Below are 21,375 nucleotides of genomic sequence, written 5' to 3'. Positions count from 1 at the left end.
TTTAGCCCGACTCCTTGGTTTTCATGACAGTCTTCTTCCATTATTCAAGCCAGGTGTCACTTAGAGTGAATGAAAAGGGACAATTTTAAAACAGAAAGAAGTAGCCTGCTTTTCGCTGTGACTAGTGAAACCTCTAACTAGTTGACTTAAAGGGGAGAAAGGCACAAGACTGATAAAAACTAAGCCCAGAAAATGAGACGATGTTCTAGTGGCCCTAAGTTACAGAGGTGTGCAGCACCACATATGAACTAACTTCTAATGTTGAAGTAAAACAAACAAACAAACAAACAAACAAACACATGGGTTATCTTAGTTCAGAGTCTACCTACAATCCCTTGGAAACAACTTTAAAAATTCTGTTCTATATAATTAAACAAATGCTGGCTCATGGAGTTGGCCATTAGAATTGTACAGTCAGAAGGCTTAAGACAAAGTTACTCCTTATAGAAAATGGAAGCTTAGAAATAGATATTCTTTACAGCCAATCACCACACATGTAAGGCTGTTTGAATCTCCACTTGTTTATGCCTGTTTTAGATAAAATAAAATTCCAGATGGAAACTAGAGGCCTGTTTTGATGATGTCACCTTTGCTGATATTCCAAAGGCACAGACACATGGGAGGAGCTGCTGTTAGAAAAAGAATGAACATCAACATTGCTGGGCCCAAAATTATTGCAATGGCTAGGTGCTTGTTGGATGTTAGACTCTGGAAAAATGGAAACAACACGAAACACTGGAGATATAGAGAGATTGCATAGTGAAGATAAAATGTCCTGAACATTTTACTGTTCTGGATATTACTAATTACTCTCCTAATCTACAAACTTTGAAATATCTGGCTATCTATAATCCATCTGATAAAAAAGAGTCATCCACACACTGCCCATAATACCTCCACACTGTTTTGAACAGGGCAGTACATAGATGAACGGGATTACTATTTTTAAATGAAGTAATGTCATCATTTCCTCTACGACTGGAATAAGATATAAAGGTTCAGCATTATTGTTAGTCTTTCAGTTTTCTTCTTTGAGACTTCATTGGGATTCTAGAACCGTAAGACCAGGCAATGGAACGAGATCTAGGGAATGTTAGAAGCCTTTGCCGTAAGGGAGGACAAGTGACAGATGATCCAGAGGCAGCTGATGCTGGAACTGTTGACAAGAGCTTAGCTTTTGATGTTTCTTCTGAAAAATCAAAATAAAGAAATGAAGGAGAAGGAGGGAAGGTGGAGGAAGGGGAGATGGGAGAGGGAGGGGGTATGTGAAGAGAGGAAACAGTCATTTGGAATTATGACTGCAGCAGAACATCTCCAGGTGTTTTATTGGATTATGTCTTTAACATCTGCAATAAACACTTCTAGTCCAATGACAAATTAAAAAAGTCATCACAAGAAAGTATCACACAATCAAAACTCATAGGTATTTACTTAACAAAAGGCCCCAAATTAAGCAGCGAACATGGCATAAAAATTTAACTTTACATTACTACATGGGAAACTGACCTAACTCAATGTCAAAAGAAAACAAATATAAAAATATAAAACGCATGTTTGATTTGACATTGTAGTTAGAATACCTTTGTTATTAAGAATAAATATTACTGCATTTCATACAAAATAATACTTGGTTAACTTAGCTACTTGATGGGGAAAACTGATGTCAATGTTAGGAACTATTAAATGCCAGTATAATAACACATCTTATTTAAATATTCACAGTTAACACTGCATTGCACAGAGAAGTACAGAACGAACCACAGACTATTGATTTACAAGGGTAAGCAGTACTAGTGGCTACCTGATACTTGGGAATAAAAATGGAGTATCGGTCATGGGTTGAAACATGACTGTTCTTCATATTCGAACTGAGAAGTCATTGGGTTGTAATGTAAGTTGGGAAAATCCTTAAGTATATCATTCAATGAGTGGAAAGCTAATGTTAACAAACTGCTACCTATGACTTAATAATCCAGTATTTCTACATAGTTACTGGAAAGGATAGTTTCTTTAGAATATACACACCCTCCCAACCCCCTTCTCTCGTTTCCTCCAGTCATACACAAACTAAAAGCTAAAAAAATGATTGCTATGGGGCCTAGTTTTTTTCCCCTTTGAGTCAGAACAGCTGCGATTTCTCTAGTTGCTTTGAAAAACTGTTCAGAAATTAGCTGTTATGATGAGCTTTTTAAAAAGCAAGTAAAAGAGATCGATGAAGAGCAATTTTGTTTGGCATGGTGGCATTAAATGGATATAAGGGTGTATGACTTGTGTGTGGGGACTTATGTTTTAGTTGATAAAATCTTTGGGTATTACAGTAGGTAGACAGAGGTTGGAAGTTATCTAAGAAGGTCTAACACAATCCCAATGACTCCTTTTCCTTACATTAAAATTTCAACACATCTTTTGACGTTTAAGTTTGAAATACAACGCAGTGAGAGAGAACACACACATGCCAGGATGACAAGTGCAAAGAGAATGACATTTAGAGTCACTTATGGGCACATGATAAGTGTCTATGATAAGTCACATTGACTGTTCTATCTCTAAACTCTAGATACTATTAGTAATTCATGTGGACAGTGCTTTAGAAATGAAATAGCATATGTTGATGGTCTTTGCAATGCATAAGTATTTATGTAAACAAACACATGTAGACTCCAAGAAACACTACATACACTGTTTGCTTTCCTTTGTATGTGGTATATATTGTATGCTACACCTATAATATATAAGCTTAAACAAAACCACAAATGATAGCATTTATGGGGTAGTCCCCAAAGTAGTCTATACAGTTCTCTCACAGTTGAAAAAGAGGATATTCCTATTTGGTTTAATGTCACACAATTTTATGGCATTTAAGAAAAACACTTTGACATTTTAACTAAATACTTAACCTCCCCACCCCCACCCCCAGCATGAAACAATCACACCATAGAAACAATTTACCAGAAGAGGAACACTGTGGTTTGTTCACAAATGGTTGTAGGATACAGTATTAACATGGTGTGCTGGAATCACCACTTAGCACATTTTATCAACTTACAAGAAAAACAAAACTAATGAAATCATTTCTCAAGATCACGGACACTATCACATGTGCAAGAGACTAAACTACACCTAAGATGAAACTTTAGATTCACAAAACTAAGACGATCAGATTAGATGCTTTAGCTAATTTCTCCACTAGTCAAAATACACACTTCCTATTACGACAGAGGCCTCTGAAACCTGCCCCTTTCTGAGTGGAAAGGATATAGGACTAACTTTCTGGAAAAATGATCTCAGTATGACAAAAATATTTCCGTTATTCAATGGACCACTACCATTTTAATAAGTTTTCTAGTGTCTGAACTCTGGCGTTCTTCTAACCTATCTCTTCCTATACTAAAGTCAGTCACCAGAAAATACTCCCATTTTTAATGGGCATCGTCACCTGTCATCTTTGTTGTGCAAAAGATATAACCCTTCTTTCCTCAATTGTCCACTAATGCCAAACAGAAGTGTTTGGGTATCCCTGAATGTTTTTCTCACTCCTGAGCAAAACGAATTACAGTATGGCTCCATTGAGCCTCCTTTGTATTAAAAAATTCACAAAATTTATGAATATTCTTTTTATATTCTAGTTATAGTTTCTGGGACCAAGAGGGCATTAACTTTTAAATGTGAAAAAAACTGTATCTTACAGTCAGCTATAGTTCATTGGTATGCCAATTTATTTGATTATTAAATTACGAGTTGTGGAGAGTAACTTGAAAAGACATTTGTTTAGGGAATGAATTCAACATTAAAAAAGGAAATGACAAGTTTTAATAATTCAGCCATATCTGAATGAGAATGAGGTCTAAGTTTTTCAGGTCTTGCCGAGGTCAAATAGCAGTATTAGGAATATACATGTCTGAGTTCATAATCTGCCCAGTTTCTTGAAAACTCTACAGCATCAGAGTGACTGATGGAGGGATCAACACCTATAGGTATTTATGGAAATATTTTAAGAACCTGAAATGCTGCAGAACGTTAAAAGATGAAAAGAAATATGCAGATTACTAAATTCAAATTTAAACTCTTTATAGATTAAGAAACTGGAGTTCTGAGAAGTTGAATGGACTTTCTTGAGGCAATGAGTGCTCAGCAGACTCAGTATTGCAATGCAGATCCCCATCTGGGCTCCCATGTGTAAAAAGAACAAAGAGAGAATAAGGCAAACACTTCTGTTCTCTGGTCTTTTCCCACCTTTAGTCTCCTAATGTGCAGTAAAGTTCTGGGACCATTTCAGCATTTCATGCACACTGTGCAAATCACCTTAACATCCAATTAATGTTACCAATACCTGTCCCCATCTTGTTAGCTGTTTCATTAAATCTGCTTCCCTTCTGCAGAGGGATGCCCCGCCCCTCCGTTTTTCATGATCCTATTATAGATGAGTGAAAGATCTTAAAGGAGAAGAAATCCTATTTCCTCTTCTCACAATTTGAAGAATGAGATATTTCATGGCACTTTCAAAGCTTAAATCTTATTTCAATTTATTCTTTAGGAATGCATATAAAATCCTAGTGTGTAAGTAGTCTTCAAAGCATTTTTCAAGAGATGTGTGTAACAGGATTTGGTAGCGGGAAAGGGCTTTTGAGTTTGCGGAACCTGGCATGCCCACTCTGCAATTCAAGAAACTAAAGTCTAGCAATGGTAATCACTTACCTGGGGTCCCAGAGGTAGGCAGTGGGTAAGAATGCCAGTATCCTGCTATCTAAGCTCATGCTATTTTTACCACTCATCATGTGAATGTTTTGGTATTTTATGCATCTGATACTGTTCTGAGCTCTTCTTTGGTGTGTGTGTATGTGTGTGTGTGTGTGTGTGTGTGTGTGTATGTGTGTGTGTGTGTGCATGCAAAATTCCAGATTTTTGTCTTTATTTGAACTGTAGCCTATAATTCTAAAAGAGATATACTATTACATAGATTACACTGCTTAAAGATGTGTCATTGTATGAAGGTATTTCTTGCACAATTTGGCAACACCTACTGATCCTGACACAAACACCTGAACGTTTAAGAACCCCTGGTTTGTTTCCATCCACCAGGATGGCTTTACTGCTAACGGGGCTGTGGCCATCAGTTATGAGGAGTCAGATGACTGCAAAGGGCTCACTATTCCCAGCGCCAGTATCTCTACAACATGAGCGAACACTAACAAAAACAAGGTGGTGGCCGTATCCTCATTGTACTCACAGCCATTTCTATTGGAGGCTCACATCACTCGAAGCAAAGACAGCTGTCATCCCTTTATCTTCATTAAAACGATAGCGATATGGTTTCCATGTTTTGACCATGAAGAAATTACCAGGAGATTATTAAAACTTCACTTTAGACATTGCCTCAAAGAAAGTTACCTGGATTGTGTGTCTACCTATTTGGGGGTTACTAGGTGGGTGGCTGTTAGCTAAGGTTCTTATGATTAGTGAAATTCATCATTTGAAATTTTAGGTCATCATATGATTAAACTTCTAAAAGTACTCATTACTTTTTATGCACTTGTTCAGTTATATTTTGACAATGAACTATGCAAGTGAATAAAGTAGTGTACATATTGAATGTTCACAGTTTGACTTTCCATAAGGCTTATGAAATAATATACAAATAGCTACCATTCTGCTGAGATGTCACAGTAAATACAATAATGGCACAGAAGTTAAATGTTCCCAAATGGGACGCCGTCTTTATGACCTCCCAAGTCTCTTTTCCAACTAAAAATTTGCCCCATTTTAATTGAAAAAGAGTTCCATTTCAAAAAGAATATAAAAATAGAAAATGAGTCAAAGAATATTTTACACATATAACTTTGAAGGAAAAGTTATAAACATCAGATGAGATATTATATATATATCTTAAAGAATGTACTTTGTCTCACCGTACCAAACATCCCATGAAAATAAAATAGAACTTGATATATAATAAATGCCTAAGTAGAACTAAGTATTGTAATTTTAGTTAACACAGACAACTTAAACAGATTAAGAACTACTACATTTTTGTAAAGTTAAGGTCAACTAAAACCTACCTAAAATCTAATTTGTTAATCTATCATTTTGAATTAAAAAATAAAAGAATGTCTCATCAGGCAAGGCACGTATCTTTAATACCACTCCTCTGGGCACAGTGTTGACTTCACTTATTTGTGTGAATGGGATGGTCTACCAATGGAAGCCTTTGGTATAGTCACACACTCACAGATAAAAGTTAAACCTAACCCAGAACACAGACGATAGGAACATGTTCCACAATTAAATACAGTTCAATACTTGAATGAAAAAAAAAACAGCAATAGTTGGTTTGTTAGAAACACACACAAGGTTATCTTTATCTGTGACACTGACTGTAGTTTTGGGATATCTTGACTCCACCAGAATGTCAACAGGTTAAGATGATACCTTAATATTTTATTTTTTTAAAATATTTTTATTTTTAATGTTCCTCTTTTCTCTCCTGCTTGATAGCATTTGTACCACTCATAATATGAAGAGTACCCTACAGCTCTGAGCTGTTTCCTTCAAGTGAAGCATTTGTTACAGATGTATCTCTGAATATTAACTGAAATGAAAATATGTGACTGTTATTCCACGCTCATCCAAGCGGTTAAAACTGAGCATGCTTCTGGTCAGGGTCACTCTGCAGTTCCTGATGTGGGGCTCTCTTGAGGGACCTGTTGGATAGAGAAGATGCAGTAATTCACAGTATAGTTAGCATTTGGAATGACAGAATTTATGTTACAAGAAGAGCGCCATTTATGAATTTTTTTAAATTTATGTTTTCTTACTTTTAGCTGTAAAGTTCAAAAAAAATTCATTTTTGAAATACTGTGGACTATATTTTGAATGGCTCCAATTTGCAAATCAGAAAGCAGTAGATTATGTTAGTTATAATTTTTCAATTAATAATGTTCCATTCGTCCAAACTAAAAGGATAGTGCACTTTTGGAAAAGAGAATTTATCCTTATCCTCAAGGCCATTTGGCAGGTTGACAGTGACTTTTAGAAAAATGTGTTATCTTTTCAATGATTTCCAAAGATTTCTGGTTATATCTCCTCCTGTGGTAAGCTAAAATGAGAACTCTCTGTAGTGAACAGACTTTCTGTCCTTAGAGAGGTGCCACATGGAGAGGGATGGGGTGAGGAACAGGGAGAGGGAGGTGGAGACAAGGGAAGGGAAGGGAGGGGAAGGGAATCAAGGGGAGGGAAGAAAGCCGTGTGAGTGTGAGAGCCTAGCACCTTTTTTTAATTACAAACCTAATGATCCTTAAAACATGACTATGTGCAGTTATCTATCACTTTAAAGAATTAAACAAAAATTACTCTGTCAGGGGCTGTGAAGAACCAAGAAATAAAGGCTATAGGTTTGGTGAACTCCCTCTCCTCCCACTAGAAAAATATAAAAGGATAACGACAGCATGGTTTCCAGTTTTATCCAGAATCCAGAATGGACTGCGGCACACAGTAGACATTTTATGTATTACAAAGGCAAGTCCCAACCGCCTTGCGGTGTCTGACACATTTTGGGTCCTCATTATAGGTATGCTAAGTGGATAAAAAAAAAGGATACATTAAATTCGGGTTATGTCATCAAAACATTTGCTTATTCTGTAATACAAAGGAAACCCACAAAGACGTACAGAGAGACTGTTAAACGTGTGGACATTATCTATCAGGCTCATGGAGAAGACTCTTCCTCACATACACTCCTGGCTTAAGCAGATGTCCCTGAACCTTGGGTAAATACCCCAAAGATGAGGATCTGGGATTCCACTGCACTTTGGGTGGGAGAACTGTTCACTCATCAAGCTACACACTGTAGGCCCCCTGTGGGCTGAGCAATTATCTGAAGAAACATTTGTCTTGGTGGTATGGATCGCACTTGGTCATACGGTCAACACTTTCTTGAGTAAAAAAAGTAAGAGTATATCTAAAATATGCTTAATTTTTATTATGAAAATACCGAAACTCCAACGGCTTAGTTATTAATTGCCACTAGGAAGAAAACACTAATGACATGAATGATAATGGTCTCCATTTAGAGTGTAAGTCCTTATTCTTTGCTTGCTGAGCCTTTGGTCTATTTGTCTTGAGAAGGTTCTGTTAACTTTCACTTGTTTTGCTACCATTACAATTCAGTAGAAGTGACTGGGCTTCCTGTTTTAAATCTCATGTGTCCACTACTTCCTGTGAAGGCTTTGAAATGTCTGGTAAGAATAATGTAGGGCTGGGTGGATGGCTCAGTTGGTAAAGAACTTGCTGCACATGGATGAGGACACGAGTTTGATCATCAGGACCCATGCCAAAAGGCAGGGCTTGGTGGTATATGCTCGTAAACTCATCCTGGGGAGAGGTGGAGATAGGTGGAGACCCCGGCGCTGATTGGCCAGCCAGTCTAGCCTGCTTGGCAAGCCCCAGGCAAATGAGAGAGATCCCATTTAAAATACAAGGTGGATAGCTCCTGAGGAATGACATCCACAGTTGACCTCTGCTCTCTGTATACATGTGCACACATGCCTACATAAACCTGCACTCACATACATATCCATCAGCATACATGCATGCATGTACACACACACACACACACACACACACACACACACACACGAACCATACAGTATCTTTATAGGTACACATGTAGATAAAGTAATTCTATACAAATAAAAATAAAGGAGCTATCTGGATAGTATAAGAATGCTTATGTTAGTGGATGAGAAGTGGGTTGAAAAGAAATGAATAGACATTAAGTATCAAAACGAATTCTATAAAAGAGATAGGAGGTATTGTGAAAAATGACCTATAATTAAAGAAACCTGCTCAAAAGAGGGGACAAGAATGGGCAAAGTTTAATAACTATTCGTTTGCAAAGAAGCAACTCATAATTCTATCAAGTCCAAAAAGAAAGAAATATAGCCGGGCGGTGGTGGCGCACGCCTTTAATCCCAGCACTCGGGAGGCAGAGGCAGGCGGATCTCTGTGAGTTCGAGACCAGCCTGGTCTACAAGAGCTAGTTCCAGGACAGGCTCCAAAGCCACAGACAAACCCTGTCTTGAAAAACCAAAAAAAAAAAAAAAAAAAAAAAAGAAAGAAATATAGATTCAGCCCACTGAACAATGTGTATTTGATGAGAGGGTTGGATTCATTCTAAAAATGTAGATTTATGGGAACTTTGTTCTCATGATGTGCCTGTATTTTGACATCTGTTAAAAAGTTAATATGCCAGGCAGTGATGGCACGTGCTTTTAATCCCAGCACTCAGGAGGAAGAGGCGGGTGGATCTCTGTGAGTTCGAGGCCAGCCTGGTTTACAAAGCAAGTTCCAGGACAGCCAGGTCTGTTTCACAGAGAAACCCTGTCTTGGAAAAACAAAAACAAAACAAAACAAAACAAAAAACAAACCATAAAACGAAAAACAAACGAACAACCCCCACCCCAAACAAAACACTTAATGTTGGCCACATCACCAGTAAGTTCTACATTTCCAGCAGCTAAACAGTAACGAATAAGCCCAAAGACTAGGAAAGTGTCTTCTCTATTATGAACAGTTTTCTGGTTGAAGTTTTGGAAGTTATGAACTCTTGGCAAGCAACGAAAGGTTTAAACACAACAGTACTTAAAGTTAGCAATCTGAAAGATGTGAGCATTGTCAAAAAAAAAAAACAGGAAATTCATTGGGAAACGAGCTTGCGAAACTAAATCAATTCTACTTTGAGTAACATGAGGAATATTTAAGTCTGCTACTAATGAATATCTAAAATTCACAGATCTAAACATGTAAGTAAAATATCTAAATCTTACATAGCTTAACAAACTTCTCTTCTCAAATCAGTAAAAAGGAATGCAGCTAAAAAGCTCACAGACTCTAGAAATAAAGCAACGAAACTACAGTTTGTATTTAGAGAGAATAAGTGTCTTTGAAATCTGACATATGGGAACCAGCCAGATGGTTCAGTGGGTGAAGGCACTTGCCACCAAGCCTGATGACCCAGGTGTGATTCTTGCAACCCACACAGTGGAAAGAGAGAACCAACTCCTGAAAGGTAGTTGTCTTCTGACTTCCACAACTGTATTATGGGCACACCCACCCATGCACAAATACATACACAATTAAAAAAATTAAAAGCATGAAAAACAAGACATTAAAGTATTTGTTTCTACTTTTTGTTTTATGTCATTTCTTTAAGAAGACCTAGCAAGATATTTTCAGATAGAGTGTTTGGTCCCACATAGGCTTATTAGATAAGCTGCGGAATGGAGTTTCTAACTTCTGTTGGTTTACACATGTAAACACAAACACATATGTTGATTTTAATTTGTTGACACATTTAGTAAGAAAACTATGCCGCTTGGATGTGCAGAAGAAACATCCAGCTCATCCACTGGTTTGATTTGCCTGGGAATGGAGACAATTTAAAGGGAGTATAGAGAAATACATTTCTCTCTAAATCAGCAGAATCGCACATCCTGCCAAAGAGAATACAACTGCCACATGCTATCTAAAACCATGGCAGTATCTTTGTTTAATGGAAAGGCTAATTCCTAGGGGAGTCATCTGTTTGTTGGGATTTTCTGTACCACTCGGGTCGATAAGTCATGTATAAAGAGGACTACTAGCTACAAGAAGTACTCTACTAGCTTCTATGTAGGATCCACGGTCTCTGGGAAACATCCTAAGTGCTAAGCACCCTTAATGATATCCATATTTAGAACAAGGGATTCCATCCTTACAAACAAGTAGAGCTTCTTGTAGGAATCTGAAGTACGTTATATACATCGAAGTCTTTCCAATGAACAAAACTGCAGAAATTTTATCCATGAGAGCATGATAAAGAGTCTGATCCCTGCATCAATGAAAACCATGCAAGAAAACCCACATGTTCCTCCAATAAATACACACTGAACACAAATGTGTTTCAGGTACCAGTCCAGGTCATGGCCTCAAGGAAGGAAAAGAGAAAATAACTAATAAATCTAATAGACAAAATATATACTATGCTAGAAGGAAGATTAAAGAGAGAAAGAGACAAACGGGACTGCAGTGGCAAGTAGACTGGCTGGGAAGGCTGTGATGAGACGGTGACACAGCAAGGGGGACGGTGACACAGCAAGGGGGCGATGGTCTGAGTCATATGGATGGTGCTTGAAGGCTCGAAGCATACTACGCAGAAGGAGCAGCCAGCACAAACCCTGCAAGGTGGAGATGATCTCTGCATGCGGAGCGCTGTGGATCAAGTGTCAGGAAGGCAAATAAGGCCAGAAGAGTTAGAGAATTAGGTAGGGCCGTGCAGGCCACTGTAAGGTCTATACAGGAAGACTCCTATGGGTTCAAGATGCACCTGGTCTACGGAATGAGTTCCAGGCTAGCCTTGTCCTCGAGTAACCAACCAACCAAACAAACAAGAAAAGAACAAAGAACAAGAAAGCAACCCAATTAAAAAAAATCAAAGAAAAGAAGAAAGGATTACTGAGAGTTTCATGTTAAGAACAGAGTCAATTAAGGGAAAGGAAAGAAGCTGGGGTGTCAATTAGTAGGGTCAGTAAAAATCTGGGTGAGAGACAATGACGGTTTGAGGATAGCCTTTTTAGTGAAAAGCTCATGGGGATCTCCTCATAAGTTCCCCTGAGACTTGGTACAGTGACAGTCCCAACTTGGAAGCTCCTTCCCTCTTCCACAAACGAACGAGGGACCTCATCATATGCAACACCCGAACCCTGAATAAGCAGCTGTTCATATCACTCTTCAGATATGAAGAAAACACTATTCGGGGTTTATTCAGTTGCTATATTACTAATGACCAGAGCCCTAGGAATTTTCCAGGGAATTGTTCCTATTCTTCACCTGGGTTATGATAACAATATGGTCCTCAAGAAGACGATGGAGCCTCGTTTCCAGGACTCCTTTCTAAGGTGCAAGGAAAATGCATCTGATGGAGGGCGAAGGAAGGAAGGGAAAAGAGGGAGGGAGGTCACAAAGACACCTTGCGGGGGTATGTTATCTTTACCACTAAAACCCAAGACGAGCAGCTGTAAATCTCTAACGAACTGGAATCATTAGGCTGTATTTGCAGGCTGAGAATGAGTATACAATGAATACTAGATTCAGACGCCATACCACACCAACCATTTTCTGGCAGGAAGTTAAAATTTGTAAGTAAGGTTTGGCGTTTTATCGTTTTCCATTATTTTTTTAATTTACTCTGATTTATCTTTCCTCAACGATAAATACCTTCACTGAAGGTATAACACACACACACACACACACACACACACACACACACACACACACACGCCTCAACACAACATAGGAAATCCTACAAACCGGTAATTCTATCTTCCTTAGTTGAAAAGGCCCATTACAAAACAGAAAGCAAAAAAAAAAAAAAAAAAAAAAAAAAAGAAATCCTAAAATGTAATCCCTACCTAAATAGCTTCTCCCAGGTCTAGAACTTCGCACCTCAGCCTCACAGTGTTTCCGCACATCTCTGGATTGGGGGCACATGCTTCTTTGCATTTCTTAGTGGGAGAGGTTATCACTTTTATTCACAGCTGAGAGGAGGAAAGGGCTTGAAACTGCTATAGACAGAGCTGAAAATTTTAATGCGTAGAAAATATAATTATGGTTCTCAAAGGAGTGAACTATTGGTGTGTGTCATAATGTGCTGTAGTTATATGCTGTGTACAAAGCTGTTGCCTGGGTGTGTTATATGACAAACATGTAAATACATTTCACGTAAACCATAACTTTAAATATCGTCTACTATGTGTATAAAAGTTGATCAATCCTGGAATTCTGTTTAGAAATAACACTTTCTTTCCCACCTCGTTTTGTCACCATAGTTAGTCGATGTTTGGTTTTGGCACAATGTGAGTTTAAAACACCACACAAGAAAAATAAATACTAAATGTTAGCCTCTATGGTCTGCTCTGGATCACTGGCTGTGGGGCACAGGCAACCTCCTGAGGTGGTGTTGAGTTGGACTGATCCAGCAGCATAACTCACATGAATCTCCTTTCAACACTCAAGATGTTCAGCTAAGTTCAACGGTGAAGCCTGTAGCTGGCAAAGCTAACTGGCACAGGCAAAGGTACATTCATTAGCATGCTACTCGAAAGCTCGAATCACTATCTATTTTCATCTTATAAAAGATTTAGAGCCTTGGCGAAGGGGCTACACCCAGTATACACGACAAAGTTAGGTCTTACTGTTTTCCAAGCAGTCTCTTAATGACTTGTGGAGTGGCTAGGTGAGCCATTAATGCCAAAAATTTCAGTGGCCCGAGAACCTCCTATTTTCTGTCCTTTTGTAAGCAACCCTTACTTTCTTGCAAGAGTCAAATGTTTACACTAATTTCTGATATGGTTCCTCAGAAACCTAAGCAAAGTACAGGAAATGAAAAGTTTAATAATTTATATAATGTTATTTATCATATTGCCAATTAAAATAATGAAAGCAGGAAATTAAATATAAAAACCCAAGAAATACCATTGTCTTTGTGGGCATCCCTAACATTACTAATAATGGCTTCTAAGGTTAAATCCAGATACCTCAATTATGTTACAAGGAAGGTCAGTCTCAATATGACTTAAATGTCTTTCTTTGGTTTGATTCTCCTGGTTATACACGTCTCATTACTAAGAAAGGGCTAATTTTCAGTGGGCTGAAGAGGTTTCTACACACTAATTATTAACATGGACTGAAGTCAAACTTAAAAGTCTAAGGGATTTATTATATCTTTCAGGACACACCACAAAACTAGCATGGCTTTAGAGACATCATGACCTGGCTTTTAATTGTGGCTGGCTGTCTTAATAGCTTGAAGTCACAGGGAAGCACTTCAGTATCTGTCATCCAGTGCTCATCCTCATTAAAACGATGTTAATGCCACCACGGAACTGACAAGTGTTCAGGGCGTTGTTGATGCTTAACAAATGTTAACTGCGTTATTACAAAGAGGAAATTACTAGTTTCTTATTCACAAAGCTTTGTATTAACTATACAGCGTTCATAAGTAGTGATCCTAAGGCCATGTACTCTCTTAATTTGATGTACGTCATTAAATTATTTAATACAAAAATGTATGAAGGGCTATTTATTACTTTTATATTAGGAAAAAGGAAGTAAGGAATAGAGAAGTTATGTAATGTTCTCAAGGTCATTCAGCAGAAACAGGAGCCAAACCCTGCTCTAAGACTGCAAACAGTTTCTTTCAGCCACTTCACTAAAAGCCGGGAAATACTAATGTAAGATGAGAGTGTTAACCTGACAAACACAAGGCCCTATTTTCTGTGCTAGGCACAGTACCCAAAGCGTCAAGCAGCCCCAAACCAAAACACAGAACCTATAACCTTTAAGGAGTTTCCAACATGGCGACTGGAAGCAATTACATCACCTGAAAGCTATGACTCAAAACCTGTGCTATTTCTCTGGTTAAGAAAACAAAAGGTGTCCTTCAAACTCCTCTTATTTAAGAAGCATGAAAAATATGGGCTAACATAATCTGTTTATGAAAATAAGCAAGGTGTTTACATTCCTAAATAGGAGTAAAAGTGTTACCTTTATATTAGTCTTTTAGGTGACTGCTCCTCTAATATTACCAAAAGGGGCCATGAAAAGAAAGCCTCTTTAGCAAGAATACCAACTCATAGATCAAAATGTGTATTGTCCAAAGAAGGTCATACAAGCAAAAGGAAGTAGGTAAAATTCTGTTTAGACACAAAGCACAAACAGCAACCAGGTAGACAGGGAATTATTGCCTCTACCTTCCCCCCCCCCCATTTCCTTTATCTTTCCCCTTAGAATCTCCATTAATATTTCCCACTCTCTCAAATGCACAAATATGTTAGGTAGTCTTCTAAGAGACTACCTGAAATGATTTTATGAGCTTTAAAAATGAGAGTGCTGTCATGTACTCTAGGGGGACAGACTACTTATGTGCCACCAAACCCCAAAAGCAGTGTATAATCCATACAACACACACAAAGCAAAATGACTACGTAGAAGTAAACTGCCCAATCCTATTTCAATTTTAAGCATTTACTTCAAGAACTACTGATACTAAGTAATTATGTAACTGGACCTCTAATCTAGCAGTTGTAGGGTCTGCTTTTTATTCATTTTAAAGGGGAAACAAGTTGTTCAGAAGCCAAGTGGGTTGGTCAAAGTAATGGAATAATTTTCAGTTCAGCTTGGCTGAAAGCTGTTCAGTAGAAACATTTCTGTATCCTTTTGCAATGAACAATGGGAACCAAAAGATAACCAGACACGTGGGGAAAATTTCTTAACGGACTTCTCAAAAGGCAACTGGCATGTATTATAAAGCTGTCTCTCTTGCAAATATAACCTAGCTATGAATGACGTTTGCCTGGTTCCCTGCAAAACGGACCACCCTAAGACACACAGCCACAGTGCTCACCTGATTCTGCCTGTCTGCTGGCACCCCTCAGCATGTGCCTGAAATCTGCAGGTGTTCTTCCAAGGTCTGATTACTTCCTGATTGATCCTCCTTTTCCTTGACTATAATCCGCTCCTTAAAACCTTTATCCCTCATAATTTTGCTTTTCAAGTGCTGTGATGGTGACAGTTCTGTTGTGGGGTCCGGATGGACTTCTTTTTCTTTTGTACCAGGAAATCTGAAGGTATCTTGTAGTAAGACTGAGTACACTGACTTTCACTTGCTTACACACAGGACATGTTGATATTGTTGTCGTCGCCACTTTGTTTCTTGGCTTGTCATTTCTCGGTGAAAGAACTGTGCAGGAGCATCTTTAAAAATGGTTACCAAAAAATCTGAAATCTAATTCAGATTCTGACTTATTGTGGCTTACGTGTAACATTCCAAAGATGATCTTTTCCTTTTTGATTCAGTCATTATGGGATTAACAGTAATGATTTATATAAAATATAAAAAAGCATCTTATGATTCATTTCACCTCTTTACCATCTTACACTTAATTTGTGCGGTTTATTCAAATAGTATTTTTTTCCATATGAAATCATGTTAGTAGGAACCATCTGGAAAGGTTACTGTGGAAACGGCAAGGCCTGAGGGGGGTGGGGCTAAAGAGCAAAAGATGCCATGACAACCTTTTTCGGGTTTCCCAGGAAACATGGGTTGCTATGGAAACTGCATCAGTCAGGTCCGAATTAGTAACTTCCGCTGGAAGGGGTGTCTGTCACTTTAATCTTCTTGTGACACCGCAGAAGCTTATCTCTCACATGCATTAGGATTTTTTGTTGTTTCTCCTGACAGCACTGAAAATGAATTTCTAGACGTTTGTAGATGTTGGCTGGGGCACGTACTCGCAACTTCACTGGAATCCGTGTCTAATACTCGCAAAACGCTTTGCAAACTCCAACGAGTTAATAGTCAGATCAGGACATTTGGGCTATTTCCCTTTTGGTTCAAAGTTACTGCGAACCTTAAATTCTTAGAGGAGAGATTCAAATGGAAAGACCAGTCAAAAACAAAGTCAATGTATGGTGGCTTTGTAAGTCATCGCTCTAGTTAGACTTTCTGTCCACATATCCAGAGGTTGGGTAATTAAACCAAACAGTTCACAAACACTAACGAACGGTTCTCCAAACAAGGAGCATCATTTAAGTTCCGCCTCCTCTACTCAGTAAAGAGACAACTATCTTTTGATTTTGAGGTTAAACAGTTACTCCGACCCTTTTAAATTTCGTTTCCTCCCAGGATGTGGGTTTTCATAGGGGGTGACTAGAAATCAAGCCTTAATGTAAGTTTGTTGGTCACGAGGAGAGAGATGAAGAAAAAAGAGCTGAGAGACTGCAGCCCACTTGCAGAACAGGCACCTGTGTCAGTATGAAGCGATAGGGAGAGGGAGAATGCAGTGTGCTTTTCCACTTTTTCATGGCCTTTCCTTGATGAATGGTCTGGAAATGTATAAATCAAGGGCATACACAGACCAAGGGGGCACGGTCCACACAATACTGGGCACAGTCTGTCAACTGTATCATATATTAGACATCAGTGAATATCTTTTTAATGTTGACACATGAGTTGGGATTATTGTTCGTGGTGCAAGTGGCGGTGGAGTTGCCCGTTTTGAAAGGGGTCTGGGGGAAAGCGCTGTGGTTCATGCCCCCCTCTTCGATCACCATATACTCCGACTTACTCAGGGTGGAGTTACTCCGGGCTTTTCGGAGCTCCTCGGCTGAAGAGGAGAGGTGCTGGCAACTTCCCACATGCATGTACTGGGCTTGCTCTTCCCCTTCTGTCTCCCGGTGGTAGAAGTAATTGAAGTTGGAGACAATCACAGGAACTGGCAATGCAATGGTCAAGACACCTGCGATGGCACAAAGTGAGCCCACAATCTTGCCTCCTATGGTCACTGGGTGCATATCACCATAACCGACAGTTGTCATGGTTACCACTGCCCACCAGAAGGCATCCGGGATACTGTTAAAACCCGAAGAAGGGTCGTCTGCCTCAGCAAAGTAGACAGCACTGGAGAAGAGGATGACCCCTATAAAGAGGAAGAAGATGAGCAGCCCCAGCTCTCGCATGGATGCCTTCAGTGTCTGCCCCAGGATCTGCAGCCCCTTAGAGTGGCGGGAGAGCTTGAAGATGCGGAAGACCCTTACTAGGCGGATGACCCTTAGGATGGCCAGAGACATGGCTTGCTGCCCATTACCCTGTCGCTCAGCCAGTTCAGTGCCCAGAGTGATGAAATAAGGGATGATGGCCACAATGTCTATCAGGTTCATGATATTTCTGGAGAAGGTGGCTTTACTGGGGCAAGCGAAGAACCGCACCAGCAGCTCAAAGGAGAACCAGATGATGCACAGGGTTTCCACCACGAAGAAGGGGTCCGAAAAGCTGGAGGCTCCAGAGGCGGTCCCCGATGTGCTGTTGGTGGTGGCCTCGAACACATCCTGCGACGGGGAGGCGGGGTAGTCTTTCTCATCGCGGAACTCGGGCAGGGTCTCTAAGCAAAAGATGACAATGGAGATGAGGATGACCAACACCGACACGATGGCAATGCCCCGGGCCGGCCCCGAGCTCTCAGGGTATTCGAAGAGCAGCCACACCTGACGCTGGAAGTCTCTGCGGGGCAGGGGCCGCTCCTCCTCCCGCAGGAAGCCCTCGTCCTCACGGAACTTCTCCATGGCCTCCTCGCCCAGCTGGTAGAAGCGGATCTCCTCGGAGAAGATGTCAATGGGCACATTGACCGGTCGGCGGATGCGGCCCCCCGACTGGTAGTAGTAGAGGATGGCGTCGAAGCTGGGTCGGTTGCGGTCGAAGAAGTATTCATTGCGGAGCGGGTCGAAGTACCGCATGCGCCGCTTGGGGTCGCCCAGCAGCGTCTCGGGGAACTGGCAGAGGGTCTTGAGCTGCGTCTCGAAGCGCAGCCCCGAGATGTTGATGACCACGCGCTCCCCGCAGCAGTCCTGCTCGCCCGCGGCGGGCAGCGCGGGCGGCAGCGGCTCGTAGCGGTCGCAGCCACCGCCGCCGCCGCCACAGCCTCCCTGAGGCGGGTCCCCACCGCCGCCGCCCGCCGCCTCTGGCTCCAGCAGGTGGTCCCCGGGCACCACGGTCATGTCTGGCCGCAGCTCGGCGCGGCCGGGGCTCTGCAGGGTGCGCGCGCCGCCGCTCGCGGGGTCCTGCGCAGGGTGGGCGCGGCGGTGGCGGGTGGAGGGCTGCGGCGGCCGAGCGCGGGAGGCGGCGGTGCTCTTCTTCCTTGCAGGCGGCGGCCGGCCCCTAGTCGCTCTTCCTCGAGCTCCCCGCCCCACCGCCGCCTCCGCCCCGCGAACCCAGCCCGCCGCCTGTTGCTGCGGCTGCGGCTGCGGCGAGGCTCTGTCTGGGGCTGGAGCGGCGCGCGGGGCTGCACGGTCCAGACGCCTCCTCCCTCCTCCGCACCCCTCCCCGCGGGGCGCGCGCCCGCCTCGCCACCGCCCCCGGGTTTCCCGCCCACAGTGCGCGCGCACTTCCCCGCTTCCTGGCCGTGCCCCTTGCGGTTCTTTGTCACTGGATCTCCTCCAATTTGCATCCTCTTCCCCAGACCCTCCGGAACCTCTGAACCGCTACCCAGCCAGTCTGGCCCTGGAGGATCCCCACCGCCTGGCCTCATTCCTGGGCTCTACTTACTTCTGGATAGCGTGTATTCCCTTCCCGCGCGTGGCCGAGTCCCAATTTCAGGGCTGTTAGATCTGTTCAAGGACCACACCTTGGCCCTCGGATGCAAACCTCCTGGCCTTTTACATTTTGCCTGGACAGGAGGAAGGGCAAGTTCCTGGAGTGTAGGTTGCAGAAGTCCCAGGCAAAGGAGAAGGAAGACCACAAGGTGCCAGGATGTTGTGGGAGGAGGGGGTGAAGGCTAGGTGGTTAGCGTGGGCAAAGAGGTGAGTCTGGGGCCAGCATCCCGAATTTGGACGGTAGAAGATTGTTAAAACGTGGTGTGTAGGTGCTGTAAACGATTGTATTTGGACAGGAAGCCCAACTGAGTTAATGGCCACGTAGGGTCTGAAGTCTTTCCGGGAGTCTTAAAAAGGGGCCCTTAAAGGCATTCAGAGACCTCACTTTCGTAATAGCTAGTTCACCCTGGACAGAATCAGGGCTAAGTTTCTGCCTGGGATTAGTGAGGGCAGCCTGATTTTTAAAGTTTACTTTCGGTGGGAAAATAAGGGGGGGATGGTAATGAAAATTCACCACACCTCATCTGTGTGGTTAGATAACTCAATGATATCTGCTGCAGGACAGACATGAGCAGGCCGGATAACCTAGATTTTATTTAATACAATGCACCTGTCCTGGTGGTGGGGCATTTGCCTTGTTTAGCTGCTAATGTGGGAAAGCCTTCGTTTTTGCAGCTTGTGTCCCTCTTGCTTGTTTTGGGCGTAGAGAAAACATTTATCCCTCTTAAACTGTTTCTCCAAATTGTTGTGCTTGCTTTAAGCCTAATTTCTGGGCCCGGACATTTTAGTTACCCCAAGTATAAGTACTAGAGTTACAAAATTCTGTTTTGAATCATCACAGTCATTTGCAAAAGAGGAACTGTTGTCTAGACGTCTATCATTCCCTGAAGTGAGCTGACAATTCAATTTGATGTAAGTGATTTGTGGTCATTCTTTTCTACCCCCTCTCCCAGCCGTCAGACAGTATAATAGAATGGGCTTGCCCAACTTCTGTTCTTAGCAACCATCAAGGCTCCTTGGGAATCATGGGAACTCAACATTTGTTTGTTGAGTTGAATTCCACAACAATCGATGCTCTGTATTTCTGTCTGCTCCAGGCAGGCATTTCTTCCTTTGAGTCCAGGACTTAACTGTGATTCCTGGGATGAGGAGTGAGGGGAGGCAGAGCTGGCAGTACAGTCACCCTGCAGGTTTCTACAGCCAGCACTGGGGATGGGGCAGGGGGTGGTATAACACCGGATTCTTTATCATTTCTTCATCTTCAACTTTACATCAAGTGCTGGGCACTGCAGAGTTAAGTGTATAGTTAGATGAAAAAGCTGAGTAACCCGATAAATCCCTCTTAAACACGCAACTTCAGAGAAATACGTTGTGCGATGGTCACTGCATCATTTTTTCATATATCATGTTAGCTGGTGATTAAGGGGGCATTTGCGCGGATATTCATCTATGTAAACCTAATTACGAGAAAGAGTGCATGCTGCAAGGATAGCTCACCGAAAGGCAAAGACCCTATTTTTAAAGACCGAATGTTTCATGCACTCCTATGTCTGACTCAGGGGATGATTTATTCTTCCTTTTGCAGGAATTAATGCTGAAATTAATATTAATCAATGGCAAAGGAGACTGGAGCAGAGGACGGACCTTTGATGGATGGTCACAGGTTTCTCCGGGCTGCGAAGCGTCTTGCTTTCAGAAATGACTTTTTCCACTTCTTGCATAGGTTTGCCTTGTCTGGAGGACTCTGATGATGGACTTGTTCAGACAGCCCCAATTTTGTATTTGAGACCCTGAGGAATTCAGCAGTTTGTCCAGCTTGCATAGCTAGTTGGTGACAGAGCTAGTCCTCAAATCTTGGATTATTTCCAAACCCAGTGTTTGCAGTATTGTATCACACTGAGAAACCCTCATGCTGTTCACTGTGAGCACTTAATAAATACTGGATTTCTAAGAGCAGCCTATTTGCTTCTGATTGCTGACTGTCGCTTTCAATTTATATTTATTTTAACCGAAAACCACTGCCTTTGGACGGCTACTCGGCCGCCTATGGGAAATGAGTTGGTGGGTGCGTTCCAGCCCTGTTGGACAGCAGAACCCACTGCAACAAATCAATGTCAAAAGTGGCATTTCAGGGGGAACACATACCAGTTATTAAGTACCCCCAGGGGAGTAGCTCAAAGTGATTTGATAATGTCT

At 41.5% G+C, this 21,375-nt stretch overlaps 1 protein-coding gene and 1 long non-coding RNA gene across 2 annotated transcripts; one reads left to right on the top strand and one right to left on the bottom strand.

Moving 5' to 3' along the window:
• Window positions 1-1,299: 1,299 nt before the first annotated feature.
• Window positions 1,300-18,600, bottom strand: Kcna3 (potassium voltage-gated channel subfamily A member 3). Its single transcript, XM_038311585.1, has 2 exons — window positions 15,437-18,600; window positions 1,300-6,698 (listed from the first exon to the last, which is right to left on the bottom strand). Exon 1 carries the CDS (start codon window positions 18,583-18,585, stop codon window positions 17,005-17,007), a length of 1,581 nt encoding a protein of 526 aa, XP_038167513.1. The 5' UTR covers window positions 18,586-18,600; the 3' UTR covers window positions 1,300-6,698; window positions 15,437-17,004.
• A 389-nt stretch (window positions 18,601-18,989) lies between these two features.
• Window positions 18,990-21,135, top strand: LOC119801302. Its single transcript, XR_005283159.1, has 2 exons — window positions 18,990-20,091; window positions 20,765-21,135. It is a non-coding gene; the product is annotated as an uncharacterized LOC119801302 (long non-coding RNA).
• Window positions 21,136-21,375: the final 240 nt, after the last annotated feature.

This window comes from Arvicola amphibius, chromosome 14 (assembly GCF_903992535.2).
Source record: "Arvicola amphibius chromosome 14, mArvAmp1.2, whole genome shotgun sequence".
In the NCBI taxonomy this organism is placed as follows: Eukaryota; Metazoa; Chordata; class Mammalia; order Rodentia; family Cricetidae; genus Arvicola; species Arvicola amphibius.
Note: the sequence above shows the minus strand (reverse complement) of the source record. Positions and strands in the feature narration are given on the sequence as shown.